General features: G+C 39.3%; 1 protein-coding gene across 8 annotated transcripts in view; it reads left to right on the top strand.

Annotated features, from left to right (window-relative positions):
* The window catches only part of KLF12 (KLF transcription factor 12), a 460572-nt gene that overhangs the window by 365413 nt on the left and 73014 nt on the right, over positions 1 to 22145 (top strand). For 7 of the 8 annotated variants that reach the window (XM_068526890.1, XM_068526894.1, XM_068526888.1 and 4 more), the window contains one exon: positions 18818 to 18880. The exons of the other annotated variant lie outside the window; for it this stretch is intronic. In XM_068526890.1, coding sequence (XP_068382991.1) covers positions 18818 to 18880 — 63 coding nt within the window. The remainder of the gene's footprint in view (positions 1 to 18817; positions 18881 to 22145) is intronic. 8 annotated transcript variants of the gene reach the window in all.

Raw genomic sequence — 22145 nt, 5'->3', positions numbered from 1 at the left:
AAAATGTAATGCCTAAGAACTAGGGTCAGATGTTAGCCACTTGTTGCAGAGGATAAGTTGTAAAGAAGCAGCAGAAGTTGTGTTTTTTTCACCCTCTTTTTATTTAATAGAAAGCCTATTCTGCGTATTCTTGAGGTTCAGGGGAAAAAAGGTAATACAGACGTACTTCATTCCGTTGTGCTTCGCTGTATCGTGCTCTGCAGATACTGCGTTTTTACAGACCGAAGGTTTGTGCCAACCTGACTCAAGCATGTCTGTTGGTGCCGTTTTTCTAACAGCATTTGCTCGCTTTTGCCTGCATCACCTTTTGGTAATTCTCGCAATATTTCAGACTTTTTCATTATTATTGTTATGGTGATCTGTGGTCAGTGATCTTTAATGTTGCTATTGCAAAAAGATTACGACTCAAGACTCAGATGACGGTCTGCGTTTTTTAGCAATAAAGTATTTTCTAATTAAGGTATGTACATTGTGTTTCAGACATAATAAAATTGCACACTTAATAGACTACAGTATAATGTAAACATAACTTTTATATGCACTGGGAAACCCCAAAATTTGTGTCACTCGCTTTATTGCAATATGAAGAACAGGGTGGCATAATTGAATTTAAGACTGTGCAAATATACTTCCGTATTGTGTACTTGTGGATTAATTCATGGTCAAGGTGGAAAAAAAAAAATTGGGTGTATACAGGCTTTTATGTGACTTAAAACTGGCATTCCGCAGTAATTCGCATTGGCAAAATAGAAATATTCTCTCTTTGAAGCCCTTGAACCCTTATGTTGGTAATGCTGTTACCTAAAAAAAAAGCGTAATTTAATCCATCCATGATTTGCTTCCCGTGGTGTGAATGAATCAAATGGGGGAGCAAACGTGTGTTTAGCATAATGATACATGTCTGAGCAGAAGAGAATCTCAGGATCCCTGCTATTCAGCACTACTCAGCATACAGAAAGCAGTAAATCAGTCCAACTGACTGTCCTGTTTTGCTCTGCCCAGATTGATGCTGCTTTTATAAACACAGCCACAATTTGGAGATGACTTAGCAAATTAGAGCCCCTGACACCACTACAGTAAACTTTCTTGACTCTCATGACAGCCATTCCTCTGATATGCAATCAACACCAAATTTGAATATGGATAAACTCAGAAGAAACTAAAGTCACCTCACAGCCACTGGGTCATACTTCCTAATCAGCAGAGAATTTGTCTAGTTAGTTTCACATTTAATTTCCAAAATACCCGTTACTCTGGGATTCTAACAGAATGCCGTCTACTACAGCTATACTGATTTGAATTTGTCTTGCTATATTTAACAGGTTGTTGCAATACTCTGGTGACTTTTTATTCAAAAATTAAGCTTTTGCATTTCTTCATGATGAATTTCCCTAGTTATGGACAAATTGAGAGCTGGCTCTTTTGAGATAGTCTTTCTTGTTGTCTCCTAGCATTTAGACTGTACCTAATACCCAGAGACATAGCATCCTCTTATTATTGCCCTTGCTTCAGAGGAAAGTGAGACACAGAGACATGGGGCAGCCCTGAGCAGGCATCAACACTGCAACGTGGGACTCTCCTTGGGAAGGTCAAGATCGTCACGGTAGCTAAGACTTGTCCAGCACGTGCTGTGCTCCAAGCATTGTTCTGAGTGAGAGGATGTAATTACCCTCACTATAAAGATGGGAGAACTGAGATAGATAGATATCTAAAAGATTAGATATCTTATCCATAGACCAAACAACCAGTAAGTGCTAGAACCTCTTAGTGGTTGAACCCGGGCAGCCTGGTCCAGAGTCTGTATTCTTAACCATGCACTATGTAACCCTGCTATGAAATTTCTGTGATGTTTGAACTCCTTAGCCTGGAAAGTTTTTCAGGGCAGGAGCAATATTTTATGCCTTTGTACATCACCAATGTCTAGCACAAGGCCTGGCAAACAATAGAAACTAAGAAATTCTTTTAATTTGTTAATTATTATTTTCGAACGTTGAATTGTCATGTTATCCCTTGTACAACTAGCTGAATCATATTGCTTGCTTTCTCAGATCTCCAGGGCAGGAATGCAAGAGTGAAACCATCAGCTGATTCTATTTCAATTTTATCAATTCTTTTTTTTTTTTTTTTTTTTAATCACGATAGTTCTGTTTTACTGTTTGTTAATATGCAGTTTTTAGGCCCATATACTTTGTGTGGTATTGTTTAGTACATGTATGGAATTTTTTTTCTCTAGGTTGGTTCTTCTCATTTCTGCAGATTTTGCAGGGACTCTATAAAAACCCTTGCTTTCTTTTATTCAAAGCAAAAATAATGCTAAATAGTAAGGATGCATTTGTGAGCAGTTTCCAGACCCAGCCTATTTTGCATAACACCTGTATTTAATCAGGGACTACAAATTTAAGCAAACTGCTCTAATCATATTTTGTAAATTCAGTTTGTCTTGATTATTTAAAAGAGACTATCAGGATTGGTAGATTTAAATATGGGTTAATTCTGTTTAATGGCTATTCATGCTTCCACATTTTCTAATAAGGAGATTGAGGGAAAATAGTCCCCCAAAATTTTGCAGAATTTTTAAAAGATCGTTTAACTTACAGACTTCAAAAATCATAATTTCACTTTTTTGACAATGGTGTTATGTGCATTATTCTCATGTTTGGCCAGACCACATGGGAAATTTAAGTACTATGAAAGCTCAATATAAAATTGTTTTAAATACACACACACACACACACACACACACACACACACACATATATAAATTATATGTTGTTTTCCAAACAGCAGCCAATTATCCAATCCTCTGACACCAGCAGTGTGTCCAACAATTCAGTTCAATTCTGACACTAATTACCCTCAGCTAGCAAAGACCCACAGGTCAAGGGCTCAGTCCTATAGGACTGCCCCCCTTTAGATGCCAGCCACATATGGGGTCCCCAGGCTGTCTGGTCAACTACAAATTTGAGGGTTCCTAAGATCCCCTCTCAAGCTCAAAAATTCATTAGGATGATTCACAGAACTTAGAAAAGTGCTTTACTCATGATTACCAGTGTATTATAACAGAGGCAACTCAGGAACAGTGAAATGAAAGAGATGCAAAGGGCAGGGTATGAGGGAGAAGGGGTATGGAGCTACCATGTCCCCTCCAGGCACACCACCCTCCTTACCCACTGTTGTGTTCACCTGCCTGGTAGCTCTCTGAATCCCATCATTTAGGGGCTTTTATGGCGGTTTCATTACGTAAGCATGACTGCTGAAATTGTTGGCCATTGGTGACTGAAATTCAATCCCCAGCCCCTCTCCCCTCCATGGGGGTAGGTCTGAAAGTTCTCACCCTCTCATCATTGCTTGGTCTTCCTGGTGACCAGCCCTCCTGCAGAAGCCACCTGGGAGCCTGACCCTGAGTCACCTCATTACCATAAACTCAGTTGTAGTCAAAAGGGGCTTGTGAGGAATAACAAGAGACACGTTATCACTTAGGAAATGGCAAGGGTTTTAGGAGCTCTGTGCAAGCACCTGGGGCAAAGACCAAATATATATCTTTTCTTATACCAGGTATATGTGGACCACTGTATGTATTATAAGCAATATTTTGAGGTTAGACGGTCACTTAAAGAGTTCAGACTACTTCATGACTACTTATAAACATAATTCTCAATTTCAAGCAACATTGTTTGGTAAGCACGAAACTATAAGCAAGAAAATTTTGCAATATGTTCTACTATTCTAGCTGTTCTCCACTTGACATGTTTTTAAAAAATAGAGTTACTTCTTTGCTCATAAAATAAACAGAGTGGGACATTGTTTAAGAGCGTGGCGTGGAGTCTCTGTGGCTTGGACTTGAGTTTCAACACTGTTGTGTGACCCTGGGCTAGGTATATCACAGCTCTCTAAGCTTGCCTTTTCCTTACTACAAAGTGGGAATGATGATATCTATGTCATGGGCTGCCGTGTGGAGAAGTGAAACTGTCCAGTAAAACTCTGACCACGTACCCAGTTCACGGTAAGCTCACTTTTCAGAAAAACCTTTGTGTATGTGTCCCTGCTGTGTGGCAGGGACACCTTTTTTTCCATTGTGCTTTCTTCCTAACATACAGAATGATAGCTTCCCTTTTCTTAAGAGAAAAAGAAAACACAAATGACTTTTTTTGGTCCCAGCTGGCTGTTCCAGCTATTTCTCTTCTTTCATGGGAAAGCTTCTCAAACAGAAGTTGTTTTCCAATACTCTTTCATCCCCATTTTTTAAACTTTTTAAAATAAGCTTAATTTTTTTTTTACAGAAGTTTTATGTTCATGGCAAAATTGAGTGAAAAGAATGAGAGTTCCCGTATACTCCCTGTACCCCCAACCTCCTCCGCTATTGACATCCCACACCAGAGTGGTCCATTTGTTACAACTGATGAACCTATACTGATACATCGTCATCACCCAAAGTCCATAGTTTACATTCATGCTTGCTGTTGTACATTCTGTGGATTTTGACAAATGTATAATGATATGTATCCCCCATTGTAGTATCACGCAGAATAATTTTACTGCCCTAAAATCCTGTGCTCTGCCTATTCATCCATTCCTCCCTCCCCCCTGCAACCACTAATCTTTTTAGTGTCTCCATAGTTCTGCCTTTTCCAGAATGTCATATTGTTGGCATCATACCATTTGTAGCCTTTTTAGATTGGTTTCTTTCTCTTGGTAAGATGCACTTAAAGTTCATCCATGTGTTTTCATGGCTTGATAGTTCATTTCTTATTAACACTGAGTAATAGTCCACAGTCTGGATGTACCACAGTTTATTTACCCACTCACCTACTAAAGGGCATCTTGATTGTTTCCAAGTTTTGGTAATTATCAATAAAGCTGCTATAAACAACAGTGTGCAGGTTTTTGTGTGGACATATGTTCTCTCTCTTTTTAAAAAATTTTTATTGGAGTACAGCTGATTTACAAGGTTGTGTTAGTTTCTGCTGTACAGCAAAGTGAATCAGTTATACATACACATATATCCACTCATTTTTACATTCATTTCCCGTATAGGTCATTACAGAGTATTGAGTGGAGTTCCCTGTGCTATACAGTAGGTCCTTACTAGTTATCTATTTTATATATAGTAGTGTGTACATGTCAATCCCAGTCTCCCAATTTAGCCTTCCGCCCTTACCCCTCTGGTAACCATAAGTTTGTTTCTTATATCTGTGACTCTATTTCTGTTTTGTAAATAAATTCATTTTTACCGTTTTTTTTAGATTCCACATACCGGCAATATCATATGATATTTGTCTTTCTTGGTCTGACTTATTTCACTCATTATGACAATCTCTGGGTCCATCCGTGTTGCTGCAAATGGACCTAATTAAACTAAAAGCTTTTGCACAGCAAAGGAAGCCATAAACGAAGCAAAAAGACAACCCACAGAATGGGAGAAGATATTTGCAAACAAAGCAATTGGCAAGGAATTAATCTCCAAAATATACAAACAGTTCATGCAGCTCAATATCGTAAAAACAAACAATCCAATCAAAAAATGGGCGGAAGATCTAAATAGACATTTCTGCAAAGAAGACACACAGGTGGCCAAAAAGCACATGAAAAGATGCTCAACACCACTAATTACTAGAGAAATGCAAATCAAAACTACAATGAGGTATCACCTCACACCAGTCAGAATGGCCATCATCAAAAAAATCTACAATCAAAAAATACTGGAGAGGGTGTGGAGAAAAGGCAACTCTCCTACACTGTTGGTGGGAATGTAAATTGGTACGGCCACCATGGAGAACAGTCTGGAGGTTCCTTAAAAAACTAAAAATAGAGCTACCATATGATCCAGCAATCCCACTCCTGGGCATATATCCAGAGAAAACCATAATTCAAAAAGACACATGCACCCCAGTGTCCGTTGCAGTACTATTTACAATTGCCAAGACATGGAAGCAACCTAAATGCCCATGGACAGAGGAATGGATAAAGAAGATGTGGTACATATATACAATGGAATATTGTCATAAAAAAGAATGAAGTAATGCCATTTGCAGCAACATGGATGGACCTAGAGATTGTTATCCCCACTTTGAGGCTTTAACGCTCTAGAGACTGACGCTCACTCCTTCTGTAGCTTTACCCAGAAAACTCTTCTTAGGGTGGTTGCCTGTTGACCGTGTAATGGGCCTTTCCCAGTTCCCACTCTCATTCCTTTTAGACAAGTTGACAGAGTGGCTGTGTTTACTTCTCACAGGATCTTTTTATATTAGTTTCCCTCTTATCTGTCTTAGTCCTTCTAACTGCTTGATTCTTCCTTTTCCTCTTGCCCTCAGCCGTAAGATATCTCAGAGTCAGTGCCTCCGAACTCCTCTGCCTTTGTAGTTTTCCTTGAGAAATCTCACCCACTTTTCCAGCTACAGTTTTCTGCACTATGTTTCTGAAAATCAGATCCATTCCTGCAAGTCTGCCCTCCAGCTGCCTAAAAACCATGTTTCCCACCATTCCTGTAGTCTCTCAAAACTCGAGTCTTGCCTTTACCTTCCTTTATCCAGTGTCAACAGATCATATGGATACTTCTTGTTATTGCATCAGTTCTTTTCTCCCTATTCCCTCAGGACCTCTTTGGGTTTGACTTCTGTCCCTTTATATCTGAACGTTGCAACATCATCCAGATTATCTTCATATTAGTCACCTGTGCACCACGGGCAGATGAATTCTTATGTGATACCATTTCTCCTGTGAAATGAAATCTTCCATCAGTTTTGCACTTTCTAGGGAGAAAAATCCCAAAACATCTATCGCCAGTCATCAAACACATTCCACCTTCTGGTCTGCACTCCCGTGCATGAACTCCTGCTTCTGCCTAAGGTAACCACATGCTCTTCTCCTCTCCCACCTCTTTCTATTTGTTCCTCTTTTATCCTCACCTGCACACCTGCACGCCTGGGGGCTTCTCCACGCCTGCTCAGGAGATGTAGACTGGGAGACCCGGCCCCATCTCATACCCTTAGCTTGAAGTGATTTTTCTCTCCACTGCCCGCTTGAAGTAATCAGTGCTTCCATTTTTTCATCATCTACTGTCTTGCGCCAACTCTTCTGTTTGGAGAACGGACGTTCTTAATCTTATGTTATGATTTAACCTTTCTGAGGCGATTGTGTACTCACCCAGTTGAACTACAGTCTGTTTTTAAGGTCAGAGGCCATGTCTTGGATTACTTTAATATCACCTAAATTCGTTGGCAGGTGCACAGTGCTTAATACACTTTAATCAATTCTTTCTTCCTTATCCTTTTTTTCAATCACAGTAATGGTTGGGTGCTTCATAAGCAACCAGAACAACGATGTTGAGATCTGTATCAAATTCAGAAATAACCAAAATAACAAAACTAGCCGTGCTTAGGTTTGCCTATTTTGTTAATATAATAATATCCCATAGGTGTTTCTGCAGGAAAACTCTGTAACCTCTTGGGTCAGTGCTACATGAAGCAGTGGAAAGAAAATACCAGTGGCTGGCGCTGGGAGAGGAGGGAATGGTGAATGTGAATGCAATTAATGTAAATGATGGTGTTCAACTGTGGAAGGCCTGGTGCATTTTGGAAGTGCTTATATGGTGGGTGCATTGCTGTTTGTCCAATTCTGTTGGTTAGTGGGTGTGTGATATTTCATATATTCCTTGCCAGTCTCCACAAGCACCTTTAGCCCTGTCGGTACTGATTGATGTGTTTGGCAGCTCTTGGCCTGCGATGCTAAGTTCTAAAATAAAGTGTCTCTGCATAAGCCAGTAAGTCATTTCCTGGCTCTTTTGCCTTAAAGTCCTCCAAGCTTCTTGGCCGTCAGTTTCGGCAGTGAAAGGACAGCCTCTACAGCCGTCTACAGATCAGACTGCTCTCTGATTCAGTACTGAGTCCATCTCTTGGATACCATTCCTTTTGATTTATTTGGTGTCTACTTAAAGAAAGACACATCAGGCTTTATACACACATATAAATCCATAAATCCATTTCTTTTAAACACATTATTAAAATAGAGATAACAGTTACATTTAATTACCAGGTTGAAGTTTTTCTAGCATTTGAAGTTTTACTCTAAGAGAAATGTAAGCTACGTTTTCTCCTTAGCAATGGCTTATCACCTTTGGGATCTACTTTATTCCATTTTCATTATACCTGTGAACCAAACGATGTAAAATTTTGTCCTACTCAAAGGAAAAATGGTGCAGCCCAGTGAGCTATAACCCCTTCTTGAGAGAACGCTGAATTGTAATAGGTCCAATTTGGGGTGACAGAATGCCCATATTACATACTTTAACTTTGCCTCTTTTTTCAGCCTGAATGAGACATCTCAAAATTAATGCAGCCAGAGGCAGTAAAAGCGTTTGAAGTAATTCTTCCAATACTCCAGTTTCTCCACAGAGCGCACCAAATAAAAGGCATTAGCAGTGTGACTAATAGAATAACTACCAATCAGAATGTCTGTCAATTCATGAAATTTTCAGCGCCGTCCATACTAACAACTAAATCAAAGTATTTCAGTTCACATATTAAAAGATGGGAACCTTAACGCACCATATACTGAATGCTGAAGAATAATATGTCAGACTTATGTAGATGCAAAATGAAGTGAAAAATTGAAGCAGCTATCAGGGTAGCTCAGGTCAGAGCAGGCATGTGGAATCTGTATTACCTGGATAAATGTCAGTTCCACAATATAGGTTGTTGCTCTGTAGACATGATCTAAATTCCGCCCCCCCCATAGCATTATTTTTATTAACCTTTTATTTTTTTATTTTTAATTTTTATTATTTTTTTAAATTTATTTATTTTTGGCTGTGTTGAGTCTTCGTTCCTTCACACGGGCTTTCTCTAGTTGCGGCGAGCGGGGGCTACTCTTGGTTGTGGTGCGCAAGCTTCTCCTTGCAGTGGCTTCTCTTGTTGAGAAGCATGGGCTCTAGGCACGCGGGCTTCAGTAGTTGTGGCACATGGGCTTCAGTAGTTGTGGCTCACGAGCTTAGTTGCTCCGCGGCATGTGGGATCTTCCCGGACCAGGGCTCGAACCTGTGTTCCCAGCATTGGCAGGCGGATTCTTAACCACTGAGCCACCAGGGAAGCCCTTTGTTAACCTTTTAAAATGACTTCATCTTTTTTTCTTCTACTCCTTTCTACCACTTCTTAGCACACCTGTTATTAGTAATTCTCTACCCAATGCATGGAAAAGATCATGGTGAAAGCATTAGAATTGTTGATTGATGAGTTTAATTACTAAAAAAAATTGTGAGAGAGAATGTACACACACACAGATATACTCATATTTATAAACTTATAAAATGAATGCTATCAACAATAACTGTTGAAAAGCATGAAATAAAACAGGGAAAAAGGAGTTCCTAGAAGATCTGTGTTGCTTATATTCTTATCCCAGCAAAGAAATAGCGCTTTAAAAATGTTTTATTTTTAAATAATTTTAGTCTTAAATAACTTTAATATTTAAAAGTTGCAAAAATACTATAGAGAGTTCACAGATCCCTTTCACTCAGCTTCTGTATGGTTTATATCTTAAATAATAATAGTACAGTTGTCCAAACCAAAAAATTATTATTGGTTCAACACTAGTAATTGAACTGTAGACCTCATTTGAATTTCACCAGTGTCTCCACAGTGTCCACTAATTTTCCACGAATTTCTCCAGAGATGAGGAAGTGATAGACACATCTGTTTTGGCATCCTGGCCCTGGATGGGTCCTGTGCTCAGACTGTGCTGGGCATGGGCTGATGCAGGGTCCAAAGAACCCATCTCCTGTGGGACCCAGGAGACAACACCCAGGCCCATTCCATTTTCATTCACCTTCTCTTCCACTTTATATTTTATCATATAACTACATATTAAATATAAAAGTAAATGCATATTAAATCTGTGTATAAAATTATTATGTACATTTACTTATTTATCTTTCCAGATTATTGCAAGAACAAATCTCAGGGAAAATAAAAAGGCTACTATTACTAGTTCTCATCATCTCCTTCTCTTTAAAGAGCAATATTTAATTGTATCAGATGTAGGGTCCAATACGGGGCATATAGTGGAGAGCTAGGGAGAAAATCGTTTCTGCTTCTCATTGAATGATTGCATCTGTGTATAACCACAAGCCTGATGAGAAGGATAAATGCAGAGAATAATGAGTCTGTAGTATGGACATGATGTAGGTTGGTGAGTCGGGGAAGGTGCCCTGAGAGGCACTCTTTGAGCTGAGAGCTGAGGATGAGTAAGAGTTAACCAGATGAAGGGGCGGAGGGCCTGTTGGGGGTTCTATAGAAAAGGAAGAACATAAGCAAAGGCACCAAAACTGAAAGGAGACCAGGGTGATGGGATCACAGAAAGCACAGATATTGTTGGAAAGTGAAGCTAGAGAGGTAGGCAGGGGCCCAATCGTAGGCATTTAGGCTATGTTGAGATCTGGGTCTATTTGAAGAGCAATGAAAAGCCACTAGAGGGATAACAGAGTGAGGAAAAAACAGGTTTGCCTCTTAAAAAGATCACTATGGTGCTAGTATAAAAAATGGATTGGGGGAGGAAGTTTAGGGAGTAGTGCTGGTAGGAGAGAAGAGTGGGTTAAAATAGGTTGATGGCTGTGGAAAGGAAAAGTGGGTAGGATGTAGCAGACGGGCCTCAAAATGGGTTGGATGTGGGGAGAGAGGTTCAGTCAAACTTGATTCCTGGGCTGCTGGGTTCTTTGACGCTATTGTGGTTGGTGCCATTTACTGCCCAAGGTAATACTGGAGGAGAAACAGATTATTTTTGGCTTTTCTGGCATTGAGGGAAGGGTAGAGAAGATCAAGTCTCTTAATCTTGGTCGTGAGATCACATGAGCCTAAACTGAGTCATGAAACTCAACTTCCCATCCATATGTGGGGAATCTCCAGGGTTCCCTGTTATTACATAATCTCCTCCCCCTCCAGACCTGCCAGCCCTTGGCACCCTGAACAATTTGTAGTTTTGCTATGGCTATTTCTACCCTTCCATGCCTCTTCATATCTTTGGATGCCCCTTTCCTCTTCCATAGCTGAAAACTTTTCCTTTAAAACTTACCATATTTATAATCCAAGGAAAACGTCTGTGTCTGCTCCAAAGCTTAATTCTGATGCCCTTTTTATCTGCTCCCATGGCCAGCTATCACACTGCACCCTGATGGCCAATCATTTGTCTAAACTCTTGCCGTGCTGTACGTTTCCTGATGTCAGGAATCATGTTTTAATAGATGTAATATCCTCTCCCCTAACACAGTTCACCATGCTTAAGAGCCTAGAACAGTGTCTGGCATAATAGATGCTCAAGTAATATTTGAATTCATGAGTAAATACTAGGTATGCAATAAATGTTGCTTAAATTAAAAATATACATGAAGTATATACATTGCTTTGTCCAGTAGAGGAAAGATTGATATTGTTCCACAACTGACTATCCCGATTACTGATTCCTTTTCAGACATTCATTTCTTGATCTGTGTTCTACACCTGCCTTAACATTCTAGCTCAGCTTTCCCCAATTTTTCTAAGAAACTCTCCCTTCCAGGCATATCTTTTTATTCACCTCACACCTTCAATTCACGCTTCTCTTCTTGGAGTATCTTCCTACCGTCATTCACTTCTGATGATGACATTTTTACTTTTCCTTCATGCCCAGCCTAAAGGTCTTCTCCTCAAAACCTTCTCTGTAATTTTACAGTTTGAATTAATTCTAACCTCTTCTTCCCTCCAATAAAACTTGAAATCCCTTTTAATTTTCCTACCCTATTTTATGGTAGTTGCTCCCTCTTTATTTAAACTAGACTGCAAGCTGCCTGAGGGCAGAGATCCTGTCTTAGCCCACAGTGCAAGACTTCATGGGTAGTAGCTGTTAAGGGAAATGTGTTGGATTTAGTTAACATTGATCAATTATTGAAGCTCTAGGTGCTCTGGAGGTGCTCAGTAACATAGCTCAGATTTGTAAATCTAAAATGTTTTATCCTTTTTCTACATCTCATTGCTTAACAAGTATTTATTATATGCCTACTCTGTATCATACATTTTGCTAAGCTCTGAGGATGCAGTGGTGACTTAGACATAGCCATTGCCACCCATCCTAGAAGTTCTGGTCTAGTAGGGAAATAGGGCTAATGCTCCAACAGTTATTTATTGGGTGCCCACTTTGTGGCAGGTAAAGGAGTTAATGACAGTGAGTGAAAAGAGAAAAGCTCCCTTGTCCCCTTAGAGCATATCATCTACTTGGAGAGGCAGACAAAATAAACTAAACGTACAAACAACTGTAATCTTTAGTTAATGTGTGCTAAGTATCCTGGGCTGTGAGAACTTGGAGCAGTTTGGCCTAGACCTGGAGGTTGGGGACGGCTTCTTAGAGTTGAGCATCCGCTAACCAGGGGACAAGGGAAGAAGGAGAATCTTCAGTGTCACTGCCACAGAGAGAGCAAGTGGGGATGCTGGGAGATGAACCTGGCATTAATTAATGTGATGTAATTATACCAACCAAATGTTCCCTTTTTAGAATTTCTCATTCTGTTGATGTGTAGCAGAAATTCATGTTTTTCCTTTCAAAGCACTATATTTTTAACAAAATTTATACTGTTAAAGTTAACTGTGAAGAAATGATCACATTAATTCTGTATGATGTTTAAATTCAGCCTACTCTTCTGAAAATAACATCAATGGCTCTGCATAGAGAGAATTAAATACAATGGGAGGGAAAAAGAACTCTTAGAAAATATATGGCATTCCTAATGGTCATCTAATCACTGACTTGATGAAAACTGAGAATAAAAAGGGCCCACTTAGTTTAAATACTGGAGTCATGCTTATATTTTTATTTGGTCAAGTGTAGTGTGTGTGTGTGTGTGTGTGTGTGTGTGTATTATGATAAAAACATCCAAACCAACCTGAATAATCATGAGAACTTGTATTCAGTACAACTGTGTGTCAGAAGGCAGCAATACCAAGAATTACTTTAAAATTATCTTTCATGTGATTCTACATAGGAAAATTCTGAATCTTAAGAATAATCATGGAGTTTTTTAGAGATTAATCTTTTCTTCCCCAAATATAGTAAACTGAGTTGTTAAAGTGTGTATTTTGTCAAATAATTGGATCAATTTATGGATGAAAGTATGGGCAACTCATTTTATCACATAACAGAAAACAGTGAATTTAAGAATAGGAAATATGTATATATAATAATTTCTTATTATCTTGTAATGAAAATCTCTAATCTTACTAGATGAGTAATTTGTTACAATAAATATTTTATTGGTCTTTGAAATAATAATTTATTCTGATTTTTCTCATTTAAGCAGCCTCTCTAACCTATGGGGCATGAGAGCATGAAATGGCTCAAATATTATTTCAGGGCTGCAACTGGGTGAATGATGGTGCCGGTTTTGAGCCTGGGAAGATAAGAAAAGGAACACCTTTTATTTTTTAAGGGAAAGGTTGGTCGGGGCTGAAAACCCTGAGTCTGGTGTTGATATGGGGCTAGGGCTGGAGATAGAAATCTGGGAGTCATTGTTATATGGATGGTATCTAAGGCCTGTGGATGGGACGAAATCATCAAGGGGGTGAGGGGAGCTATTTTGGAGATTCCTTCATCTAGGGAGTGAGCTGAAACAGGGCAGAGAAAGGTCATGGGAAAAATGATCCCCAGGCCATACCAATATTTAGAGCTCAAAAGAATGAGAGGAAGAGGCTTAGGCAAAGGAAAAAAAGAAGAGGAGTAAGAAGGCTGGAACAATGTCACTGATGCCGAGTAGAGAAAGTTTTTCAAGGATGGAGTGATCAGTTCTGTGAGTCACTGTGGAGAATTTGAGAAGATAAGGACTGAGACTTAACCAGTAGATTTGAAAACATGGAGGCCGTTGACGACCGTGACATCGATGGTTTCATCAGACACGTGTGGTCCCTAACTGGACTGGTTTGGGTTCTAGAAAAAATGGGAAGTGAGGAGGTGGATTCATTTTACCATCAAAAACTTACATGTGTTTTACATTATGTATTTAAATGGCAACACAAATAACGCGGAATTTTCATAAAGAGTTAAAGGGAGAACAAAGTATATGACTGTGGCTCTGTTTCTGGTGAGTCCCCGAAGGCTTAATATTTAGCCCGGTGCCAATTTTAGGCCAGGAAAACCAGTACATTCGCTTTGCATCTACTTATACTATAGAATGTTCGGTTGGGCTTAAACGAATGCTAAGTCTCGTTAAGGCCCCTGGTGCTGATTCACTTTATTGCATCCTCTGGGGTAGTGAGGAGGGAATATACATGAGTTTATAAGTATTGGATGATAATCTGGAGGAAGACAGGTCAGACATGCCTGTGTCCAAGTTCTGAGTTTGCTTTTTTCTGTGCAACTCTGGCAACTTACCTAACTCTTCTAAACCTATTTTTCTCAAAGGTAAAATGTGGATACTAATGATATGAGGAGAAAATAAGATAATGTGGCTAAAGAACTAAGCATGGTGTCTGGCACCTAACAGAGGCTTAGTAATGGGGATGACTTTATTCCTATGATTACTGACTTGTTCTTGAATGGGATACAGCTGAAATACTATCCAGTTTAGTAAACAGAAGATAGGTCTTCTAATAAAGAAGATAAAATGAGGTGCCAGAGAGGAAGTCATACCTTAGAAACCACAGTATTTGGCTCATGTTACTCTATGGGTGTTTATTTCTCTTTGCTATTTCCTCGCCTTTAGTGAAGTCATATAAGCGTAGTAGTCAAGACTGCAGGCTCTGTAGAGCACATTTATCTCAACCCCCTGGAATTAACTGGATATTCCAGTTCCATCTTCCCCATCCTTTCCAATCCAATCGGCACTGCTAATGATAATAGCTAACATGTATTAACTGCTTCCTGGGTACCAAGCACTGTTCCAAACACTTTAAAACTATGAACTCATTTAAATCGCACAGACCTAGGAGGTGGCCACTATCATTGCCTCCATTTGTGCAGAAATGAGAAAACAGAAGGGCAGACAGGTTAAGTAACTTGCCCTAAGATGACACTGTTGGTAAAATGGTGGAGCCGGAATTCAATCCCAGGCAGCTACACAGTTTGTACTCTTTACCGCTTCATCCTGATTCCACTGGGGGCTGTAAGATTGGATTTAAATTGTCACAGCTTTTCTGCTATGGGGATAGTAAAAAGGTAGGATGGGCGCCCTTCCCAGCAGTTCATCTGTGATCAATAATTTGCATTGGGGATCGGGATTTCACATCCCGCCGCCGGCCACCAGCCATTCGGGTAGGTTCAGGAAAACATTGAAAAACAGACCGGTCATATTCCCTTGATTAACTATAAATGTTAGTCATTAAAATACAAGATTGGAGGGTCGGGTCCTTTAGTGCTTATACCCAGAGAAGGAAGAATCATTTTTGTATGAAGGTATCTAAAAAGTTCTCACATGCTAAGCAGAAAAGCTAAATTAAGCCTTGTGTTGGGTAAAATTATAAACATGCTGTCTGCCTCAGATGAGTAAGTGTATATAAATAGAACAGTTGGTGTACATGGCCTTAATGTTATAGCTTCCTTTTTTTCTGTGTAATGTAAATTACCAAATGCGAGCATTTCCATCTGACCTGAACTGTCAGTCTCGGAAGAGCACATTGTAGGATTGAATACATGTTATACAACAACCAAGATTGCCCTTTTCTTCAGCCTGGTGATTTTTTTTTTTTTTTTCTTTCCATATCCAGCGGTTAGTACTGAGGCCTGAAACCCTTACTTACAGAACAAAGTGGCTTAGCAGTAATCGAGCCTGTGTGAGGCTAAGAGAAGAATAATGAACACTCCCTGCAAGCTTCCTGCCTAGATGCAGGTGCAGAAATCAGGAGGTCATGAATAATGCATGACATGCAGATTAGATGGTGGTTTCTCCTACTGGGGTTTTGACTTTGCTACCTGCCTAGCTGCTATATGTGGAAAGAAGGTAGACGAAGGCAAAAAGTGTCACAATTTAAAGACAGAGCTCACAGAAACACTGCATATTCTTTTGCAGAAATGAAATTGGGGAGTAGCTGAAAGGCAAACCTTTACGGTCTACTTTATCAGATAAAGTAAGCTCCAGGTTATCAATTTACTCACTTTGGGAAGGGAAAAAACCCTTCTTGTTTTACCATTTCAAGAAACCTTATAATTATTTGGTCATACACACACAATCAGGAATTCTTTGAAGACTGTTAAACAATTACAGAAATTATCAACTTACAATATTTGATCTATGGATCAATGAAGTTTTGCTAAAAGATACAATTACTTAGAGAATATTGTAATTATAGGTTAAACAGACCCATTTTTTCCCACTGATATATGCAGTGAGAAGCATCAGTACTTATATCATCAAACTTCACCTGGTGGAATTATCATGATGACTAGAAATAGGGTTAAGGAGGAAGCAACATGAGGTAAACATTTAAAGGATGCAGAGTGAATTAAAGAACTGCGAGTATGTGGGCCATTACTCCTTCACATTTTATTTAGGCAGTAGGATTCTGACACCCCAGGGGGTATGTAGGCAAGGTTCAAGAGGATTTCCTGCCTTTTCCCTTAGGTCAGGGAACTTTAACTGGAGAGACAGTTTTTGGCTCACAATTCCATTTTGATGACTTTGTTTCAAACAGACAGACTGAAAGAAAAAAGAAAGCAAAAAAAAAAAATGAGTCTTGCTACCTTGTGTATAATTCTTACACATTTTTAATGCGTGTTTGTTCTCTCTCTCCCCAATTTGGGGTACTGGAATATGAGCTGGCTTTCATTTCTAGCTGAGTCTGTCATTTCCGATAGGCCCCCCTGTGGCCAGATGCCAGGACCAACAGGTGATCCTTGTGGCTGCAAAACAGCAGGAAGTGGGCCGTGCTCGAATGAGACAGTTCACCAGAGGGGCTGTCTGGCCTCTCTCCATCTTTCTGCATAATTAACAACCCCTCCCCCATACGGAGCAGAAAATCTGGGCTGAGCAGCTCAGCTGCAGAATCCATTGAGAAGTGCTGTGAGGAAAAGAATGTTAATAAGGGATGTTGGAAGAAATAAGCCTTCTGAGTGCAAAGTGCAGCCTGGCTCTGGATTTACGGAAAGACTGCATTTGGCCCTTCTGAGGGGCTATAACTGTACTGTCCGTTTTGAAATGATTCTCACTCGCTGAACAACTGTGGAGAACTGGGATTCTAATCAACCTTGGGGCTCTTGGTTCTAACTGGACTTTAAGACCAATTTAAAATCCCCGTTTTGTTTCTTGTCTTGTAAATAGAATAATGTCTGAGACATAAAGGGTAAAGATAACACAAGCTTAACGACTGCCTAGATCTCACAAGTACCTAGTAAAGATAGGTACTTTACTAGGAAGCAGGAAGGTGTCCACAAGGACAGGAAGTAGAGCAAATTGTGCTGCCGGTAAGTGGCCCACAAAGAGGTGGAGGTTCATGGAGGTTCAGCAGCTAGCTCCTGATTGGAAGATATTAGCAGTTCCTAGAAATTTCAACTATTTCCAGTGGATGACTCCAACCCTGGAAGCTTGTAAAACAATATAGTCTTTACTATCTTTTCCCCATAATTTAGCTAAAGGTTTGAAATGACTTTGTTTTCTTTAAAGCCCGGCTGGAGAGTATCACATCTAGAAGACCTTCCTCCTAGAAATAACTATTCACCTATCCTTTCTCCTCCATTCCCACAGATTCTGTGCCTGGACAGTTGGATGAAGTTATTGTAGGGGAGGGAAAAAATTTTTTTTTCCTCTACCCTCTCATGTTCGGGCTCTGGGGGCCTGCAAATTAAACTGACAAAAGATAGATTAGCAAGAGTAATAAAAATCAAAACAGTTTATTTATACATAAAACATGCATGCATACATGCATGCAGGAATACTCAGTGGTGAGTAACTCAAAGGGGTGGTTAAAATTTGAAGCTTATATACCGTTTTAACAAAGGGTAATAAATTGTAGAGACGTGCCTTGTCAAAAGAAAAGGGAGTCTGGAAGTCTAGGGGGGCTAAATTTTAGGAAGGTGACTAGGAAATGTATGGGGGAAACTAATGGTAAATAAGGGTTGTTTATGTCAGCTCATCTCAATACCATTTTTGGTGATAAGAGTTGTACATTGTACTCCGCTTCCTGGTATGGGGTGGGGGAGGGAACGCCTTTCAAAATGAAAATTTCCTTTACAAAAGGGAAATGTATGCCCTGCTTTTAGGCATATAAAGGGAAGGTAGAGAGCTCCTCCTCCTGTTTGTGTTTGTGGTTGCCTTCAAATGAAAATAATCCTTATGCCTCAGTAGCGTATTTCGGGGTGGCGTATACTGATCCCCTTCATTATCTTGCTTTTCAGGGCTTTAAATCTGGAAGTTGACTGAGGGAGTGTATACTTAGACTGTCTCTTCGTGTCCTCCTTATGGAAACAGGTAGCAGAAAGGGCTCACTGAGGGCCAGCACCAGACCTTACATTACCTTTATGCACTCCTAAACCTGGCAAGGATTAGGTAGGCAGCAGTAACTTTTTGTTGGACTGAATGAATGAATCAACTTACTAAAACTGGTCCTGTTTTGCGGGGGGGGGGTCTTCACAGTCAACACTGTGACAAACACTTTTTATGTTAAAAGTGGTGCAGAAGGAAAGAGAGAGACTGACTGCTGGTCTGTAGGCATAGGAATTTAACTGCATCCATTTACTAAGAGGTGCTCAAGTTCTGGGGCATTTTATATTAAGCAAATCTAAAAGAGATCATTTATAAGCCAGATCACTTTTTATTTGTTCATTTATAATCAGGAAAATGCTTTTTCAATGACTGGATTACTCTCATCTCCTACAGGGTACATCCGTCCCCAGTATCAAGGGTCCGGGGAAATCGAATGAATAATCAGAAGTTTGCTTGGTGAGTATACAGTCTAGGTGATGAGAATTTATAAGTCTTATGGGAATTTTTAATAGGACTGTGTTGAAAGAGAATTATTCCTGCTTTCTCTGTAGAGAATTCATTTCTACTGACTGAACTACATTATTTCCCTTTGCTTTGGAAAATTCTAAACAAACAGGAATAGAGTTCCTTTCCAGCCAAAGCGTCTTCACTCACCAAAAACTGAGTGCAACATTTTTTTTCCTAACAGATATGGCATGTTTCCAAGGATTATCAACTGTTACATTTTTAAAGAATGTTTCCCATTTTTAGAAGACACTTTTTTAGTAAGATTTAGACAACAACTCGGATTTTTCTCAGGTACCAGCTTCTACTTCTCGTGAAGATTTTCATAGTAAATTAATCTATTAAATTAATTATGATGATTACTGTTTAGATGCCCTTTTTCTGACCTTAGCCTTAAATATCAAGGGATTTGTTTTTTAATTTGGGGAATACAAAGATCTTCTTTCACTGACTAGTTCTTTTTTTTGTTTGTTTTTTTACATCGTTATTGGAGTATAATTGCTTTACAATGGTGTGTTAGTTTCTGCTTTATAACAAAGTGAATCAGCTATACAAATACATATATCCCCATATCTCCTCCCTCTTGCGTCTCCCTCCCACCCTCTGTATCCCACCCCTCTAGGTGGACTGACTAGTTCTTGAACAAAAATAGAGATGGAACTTATCAGATATGACCTGAAGAGTTATTTCAACCACAGAACATTGATTACTGATTCCTTAAAGAGGGAATTTAAAGTGTTTCACAAATGTTTCATATGAAACAAACGAACAAAAATCAATGTAGATTTAAAATCTGTACTTGTTTACGTTACTCCATTCTCCAAAATTAACCTTCCACACACAGCGTATCTTCAAAAACAGGAAGGAAGGAGCAAAGGAAGGGAGGGAGGGAAGTAGGGAAAAGAAAAAAGAAAAAGAAAGAACTGATCTGTGTACTGTCTTACTTCAAAGGTGAATGGACATTCACAGGTCTCCATTCTTTTACTTCATTGAATTGCACTTAGAATGGGATTTTGATTAAAAACTATGGCTTTTTTTTTTTTTAGGTATGGGAAGATGATTACCAAAGATTGAGCTTCCAAATTAATTTTACTCCTAAATCAGGATTATTTTTAGACACAAAATAATGATTCTTTGACTTTGAATAGTGCCTAATCAGCTTTCCTCCCTTCCCCCATTAAATCTAATTAACCCTCACAGTAGCTTGGTGATGTTAAATATTATGCTTTTCTTTTTCACAGAGTGGGAAATGGAGTACAGAGGAAACAGCCATTTGCTTACACACTCCCTAAAAGCTGGGGCGTCCCTCATGGTTTCTCACAGTCACTAAAGCATACCGTTCCCTGTCAAACCTGGAAAGCTGAGAGGGTAACAAGGCTGATTGCCATTACATAAAAGGAAAGGGAGAAATCAGGCCCTTTTTTGACTGCACGGAACTGATATGCCTTCTTAGTCCAAAGCATATTGTGCTAAAGAAACTTTATTACAAATAGAGAATATGAACTGTTCAAGTGAGTGACATAAGCTGATGGGTAGAGTACCACGTTGTCAGGTATGAAATCCAGTTTCTACACCTTATTTCTCAGTGGCTAAATGTGGAACACCGAGTACATAACACATTTTCTTTCCTTCACTTTTCCTTTCTGGAGTATTAGAATAACAATAACTTGTTCCTACGTAATTCATAGCACAGTATTTGGTTAGTAAGTTTAAACCACTTTTATCTCCAGAGAAATAATCCATGAAAAACAAAAGCGATCTTTACTACTAGGCTTGAGAAAATTCAACATTTACTTATTCAGCAACATTTATTTACACTCTCAGGCACTAGATTACAAAGATAAATAAAATATGCTTTCTGTCTCTACGGGGCTCACTGTCTTGTAGGAGAGGGGTGTGTGTGATGTCTCACATATATAATATAAATATTACCTTATACAAATAATATATAATAAAATGTGGATAATGCTCTAAGAGATACATTCATAGTATGATGTTCAGAGGAGAATGTAATCAGCTCTGTTTAAGACTAGTTTGGGAGTGAGCAGTTGGGAAGGGGAAGAGTATAGAGGGAAGAAGAGGATTGTCAGAAAACCCATCCCCAAGAAGAAGGTTTTTGAGTAAAGACCCAGAATTAATAGGAAAAGCAGAGGGTTGACACAGCACTTCCTTTATTGATTGAAACACATATACAAAGACCTGGAGACATTTCTAAATTATTGGGTCATGAGTTTAGTTAAAAATCCTATCGCATATGCTACCTTGAATTTTTTCTTACATAAATACTATGAGGCTGGTGTATGGAAATAAATCACCCAGCTGGGAAGAAGCCCAGTGAATCACCCAGCATCTACATCTACTTAAGTGATAAACTCTTGCTATTTCTTTGTGAAGTATTGGCTCTGAAAATCCAGAAGTTTTAAATACTCATGCTAGCCATGGATATGAAAGTGATAGTTGCTCTCCGCAAAATAGAAGTTTGGGATAGTTTATAGAATTAGATGGCAAGTTCAGCACTAACTTGGTTCCGGCTTGAGTTAGATCCGCAGACATTATATGTGAGTGATGTTGGGTGATTCTGTGAAGCCAGCAAGTGGTGCAATCAGTTAAAAAATACTGTTCATCACATAAAGCAGTAAACCTCAGTGAAAGATGAAAAAGCTTGAACTTGTAAGTTATGCCTAGGAAATGCATGACGGTTGTAAATGTCAACAGCTGTGGTTGAACTATCAAACCACTGTTTATTATTGAGTAAAAGTGGCTTAAAATTGTAAATAGTGTTTTTCTTTGCACAATGTCAGTACAAGAGGCAACATCCGTCCACCGGCCTCATTCCTGTGGCAGCATTTCCTTTGGAGCTGAAGAAAGGTGTGGAAAAGAATGTCTGTTCAAGACAAACAAACCTGCTGCAATGGAAAGAAAATGTGGTTGAAAAAATATACATAACCAGGAAGGAGCTGAAAGCACCAGACTGTAAAGGGTCCAATGACAGATGTTAGGATAGAGCCAGGTCTGTTATAACTATCTGCTAACTTTTAGGATTAAGAAATGGCAGGAAGAACCTCTTGCAAGATCTATTAGCACCCCAGTAGAGAACACGAGGTCACTGGACAACTCATTTGATATTCAGTTAATCAGAGGTAGCAATCCAGACCAGACATAAACTCTATCAGAATGGCTCTCCCCTGACTGCCATCCCGCTCTAGTAATACTTGTT

This window comes from Eschrichtius robustus, chromosome 18 (genome assembly GCF_028021215.1).
Source record: "Eschrichtius robustus isolate mEscRob2 chromosome 18, mEscRob2.pri, whole genome shotgun sequence".
Classification (NCBI taxonomy): Eukaryota; Metazoa; Chordata; class Mammalia; order Artiodactyla; family Eschrichtiidae; genus Eschrichtius; species Eschrichtius robustus.
Note: the sequence above shows the minus strand (reverse complement) of the source record. Positions and strands in the feature narration are given on the sequence as shown.